This window comes from Rutidosis leptorrhynchoides, chromosome 11 (assembly GCF_046630445.1).
Source record: "Rutidosis leptorrhynchoides isolate AG116_Rl617_1_P2 chromosome 11, CSIRO_AGI_Rlap_v1, whole genome shotgun sequence".
Classification (NCBI taxonomy): domain Eukaryota; kingdom Viridiplantae; phylum Streptophyta; class Magnoliopsida; order Asterales; family Asteraceae; genus Rutidosis; species Rutidosis leptorrhynchoides.
This window is the reverse complement of record NC_092343.1, coordinates 394,317,369-394,321,912: the sequence shown is the minus strand read 5'-3', so window position 1 is coordinate 394,321,912 and position 4,544 is coordinate 394,317,369. Positions and strand designations below refer to the sequence as shown.

General features: G+C 28.4%; 1 protein-coding gene across 1 annotated transcript; it reads left to right on the top strand.

The window, feature by feature from the left end:
* The first annotated feature begins 4,067 nt into the window (after positions 1-4,067).
* LOC139876079 (lachrymatory-factor synthase-like) lies at positions 4,068-4,544 on the top strand. The gene has a single exon (XM_071863380.1). The coding sequence runs from the start codon at positions 4,068-4,070 to the stop codon at positions 4,542-4,544; it is 477 nt and encodes a 158-aa protein (XP_071719481.1).

Here is a 4,544-nt window from a genome sequence, read left to right as displayed (position 1 = left end):
ACTATGGATCCAAATGAGTTCAAGCTAAAGGTTAATCAAATATTTACATTCCAAGTCTTCGGTCTAGTTATATTCATAATGAAAGAATATTTTGAATGGTGGTTGTGGTTGACAACTTTTTCTTTTAGCGTATCTTATACGTATAAAAGAGAATAATAGTTACAAAAGTTAATATAAAATATTGTAATCTCTCATAAAAAATTGTCACTATTACAATTATAAAAAGATTGAAGTTTGCAAATAAAATGAATGGCTAACAATGATAGATCTTACATCTTTAAATAAGACGAGGTGACAATCAGTGGAGTTTTATCGAAGAAGATGACATGACTATCAACTCATCAACTCAACGTATTTTCATGATGTATGTAGAAGTTGAAAGGTGAGCTGGTAATTGTTTCTTCACTTACCGATTTGTCTTCACTTACATTTGAAGCAATACTTACGTTAATTGGTACCCGAGAGCAACCCAAACCATTTCATTGGATTTGACGTTTAATTTGAGGCACATGTCTCTCACGTGATTTATTATTTCTTTTGTTCTTTGGTTTCTAAGTTTTTCAATTTTTATTCTTATTTTTTATTAAGATTGCATAATAATAATAATAATAATAATAATAATAATAATAATAATAATAACCATCGACCATTGACCATTGACCATTGACCATTTTGACTATTTTAACCATTGACCATTGACTGATTTTGTTGTTTACATTATAATTTAATTTTATTAATCATGCCACAACAATATATTGTTTTAAACAGTTTCAATTACAGACAATTAATACGAAATTCCTTTATAAAAACTAATTTAGTAAATTAAAACACATATGTTATGCAATAGAAATCAATATTAAAAAATTGTTTCTTCGATATCAATTTTTTTTAAAGGGAATTATGTTCTCTTTAAATTAAAAGTAGAAATCAATATTAATTTATTTTTAGACAATTCAAGTAGTAATATTACTTGTTCCGAAAATTTTACTCCGTAATATATATATATATATATCAATATTAATTTATTTTTAGACAATTCAAGTAGTAATATTACTTGTTCCGAAAATTTCGCTCCGTAATATATATATATATATATATATATATATATATATATATATATATATATATATATATATATATATATATATATATATATATATATATATATATATATATATATATACACACACACACACACGCGCGCATATTAACTAATAGTCCTTTTAAATAAAAAATTACGTGACATTATAGGTTGCGTAATATCACAGATAACGCAACATTTCTCTCCCCTTTGCTGCCTACATGTCATCACAAACGCTCCACAAACGCCTATAATGGGGCTTTTGTGGGCGTTTCTCTCACGCCATTTGTCAATGTGAATGCAAGAGGCAGTGGCGGAGCCAAGTTTTAATGATGGTGGGGGCTCAGTGTCACAGACTTATCTCGATAATCTTCTCGTGCGACATCTAGTCACTACTAAGTTAACCTTATACAGAACTTTTGACGATTTAAGTAAACAATAGATAACAGATGAGAATAGAGAAAAGTACTTATAGTGATTCAAAGAACTTTACAAGCAAATATACATGAAATTTGATATGTCTTGTGCTCAAATGAGGTTACTCATATTTATACTACTCTTACTAAATAATGGATGAATTAGATTAAATGATATGAATGACTAGGATCAAGGTATTTAAAACTTCAAATATGTACATAATTGTAGAGATATCCATTGAGTTTTCACATGATTTCAAAGATGAACTAAGGAGAGAGTTCAAGAAAAACTTCCATGAAATTTTTAGGTATTTCGAATTTGAGTTAATATCTCACAATTGGACTACAAGCTGAATGGGTAGATAGTTTAAATACATGAGCCGAACCAATATATAAATATTATCAAATTTAATCTCTGAAAATTAGTTAATTTTACACACAAATATGCATTTATTACGAACTAGTTTATCGATAATAGTTAAAAAAAGGTTAGATATGTTTAGTTAACTATTCATATAATTCATATAACTTACAATAAAATAAAAGATCTTTCAAAAAAATCTTATCTTTTATGTTAATAGTTGAACGTATTCACGTTTATTGAAAGTAAAAGCAATTGTAATAACTATATCATCAATTTTCCTTTCAATATAAAGAATCAAACAAGTTTTAATCAGTAATCATAAAATGGTAACACTCCATTAATAACAACAATTTTCATTAGAATAAATACATCTAAAATAAAAAAAATGTTTATAATTAAGATTATCTTATCTTATTTAATAGACATAATACAAACACAATTGTTACATAGAATGAAATTTTTTAAAAAGAAAAATTAAATGGAAAGCTTACAATTGAAATTGACTAATATAAAAATTGACTAATTCATATATGGAGAGAAGTTTAAATTGCTCCGTAAAGTAATGGTAAAACGTAAAAAGAAATTAGAATGCAATCTATACTGACTCGGCAAATTAGATGTAATCGACGTATAATATGCTTTATTTAATCAATATGTTATTGTTTGTGTACTTCAGATATATTTTGTGCAAAATTCAATGTATAATAGGACTCTTTGTGTATTTGAACTTAGTAGTATATTAGATATATAAGAGACATTAAGGAAGGTTTAGCACCACCACGTCCCCCCTTTGTCTACGCCTCTAGCAAGAGGGAGGGGGAAGTGAGGTGAGGTGAGTTGACGGCCTGTGATTGGTTCCAGTTATTTTCACTCTCACACTTTTTATTATTTACTTACCAAATATCAATCAAATTTGAACACATCACCGACAAACTTTCTACAACCTCTCAACAAACGCCCCCCATTACAACTACCGCATTCTCTATCATTGTCATGTCAGCGTCATAACTCAAAAAGTATCTCTCTTTCACTTCACGTAAACGTCACCCTCATCTATTGTCTAAGAAGAGCTGAAAACTTGAAATTGAAGTGAACTGTGGAGAAATTAATAAAACATCTCATGTGCACCCACGTTAGTCATTGTATTTTTCTTATTAAAAATCCCGGTACTACGAAATAAATTTAGGCATATATTTTATTGTTATATAGTTTTAGCAATATCTATTAAAAGCATATACATATACAAGGAGGATTCCTAAAATCGTTTCAAAATTTACTCTGTTTTCTTAGCTATGTGTTACTTAAAAAAGTATATAATACTAAATGTCGCATCACATGTTATGTAAATTCATGTACTCCGTAATATATATATATATATATATATATATATATATATATATATATATATATATATATATATATATAAATTTTTTTTTTTTTTTCGTTCTTGCGAGATTTTAATGTACAATCTTTTGAGTGGTGACTGGTGAGTACTTTAGATTAATGTTAGAATAAATAAATGTTTTTTAATTGAATTTTAAAAATGTAAAGGACAATTAGGAGTTTCTTAATTATATTTTAAGGAGCTATGAAAAAAGTACTCGTATATTTCAAAGGAATATGTTAATTATAACAAGATAAGTTATTGTCATTATATATCATGTTTTAATAACATGTTTTAAGTTCAAATCTCACTAATATAGGATAGTTGAAAAAGTGATCGTAATGATAATGAATTAATTAATCCAATTAAATAACGTAGATCTTACTAAAACTTTCGTCTCTCCGAATAAATCTATGTTTCTTTTTTTTTTTTAACTTGAGTATACAACTTTTTTTTTAACTAAATAATCACAGGAGACTACCCACTTTGAGAGCAATTCAGAGTCATTGCAGGCAAACCTCTGTGGCTAGGAGAGAGAATAACTTTGTGGTTGCATGGAATCGAACCATTGACCTCCACATTGGAAGAATAGTATTGAATCCATCCTAGAAGACACAAGTGACCTCTCTTTGTTATCTTTGAAGACCTTTATATTAATAATAAATCAATTGATATTGATATCAAAAAATAAAACTTAATAAGAATCAAACACTAAAATGTGCAGGTATGCACTAAATTTGTAATAAAAAAATACAAAGAATATGATTCCATCCCATGATCCTATAAGTCCACATTTTTCTTTCTTTTCCCCTCAGTAGTCTCATGGATGAAAACACCAAAACATCAAAATGGGAAGGAAAAGTAGGTAGAGAACTACAAACCACAAAAGCTGAACAAATATGGCCACTTTTTGAAGACTTTTGCTCCATACACAAATGGCTTCCATCTATAAACACTTGCCATTATGTTGAAGGAGTTCATGGTCAGCCAGGTTTAGTAAGGTACTGCGAATCATCATCTTCTAACGGTTTTGTTAAATGGTGTCATGAAAAGTTGATATCAATTGATCATGCTGAAAGGTGTTTGAGTTATGAAGTTAAAGAGAATAATGTAGGATTTACATATTATGTGGCTGAATTGAAAGTGATTGAGATCGAAAGCGGGTGTAAAATCGAGTGGTCATTTGTTTCTGATCCGATTGAAGGGTGGCGATTGGAAGATTTGTGTGGTTATATCGAATCGTCATTGAAAACTATGGCAGAAAGAATGGAAATGGGACTTCAAGCTGCAACAAACTGA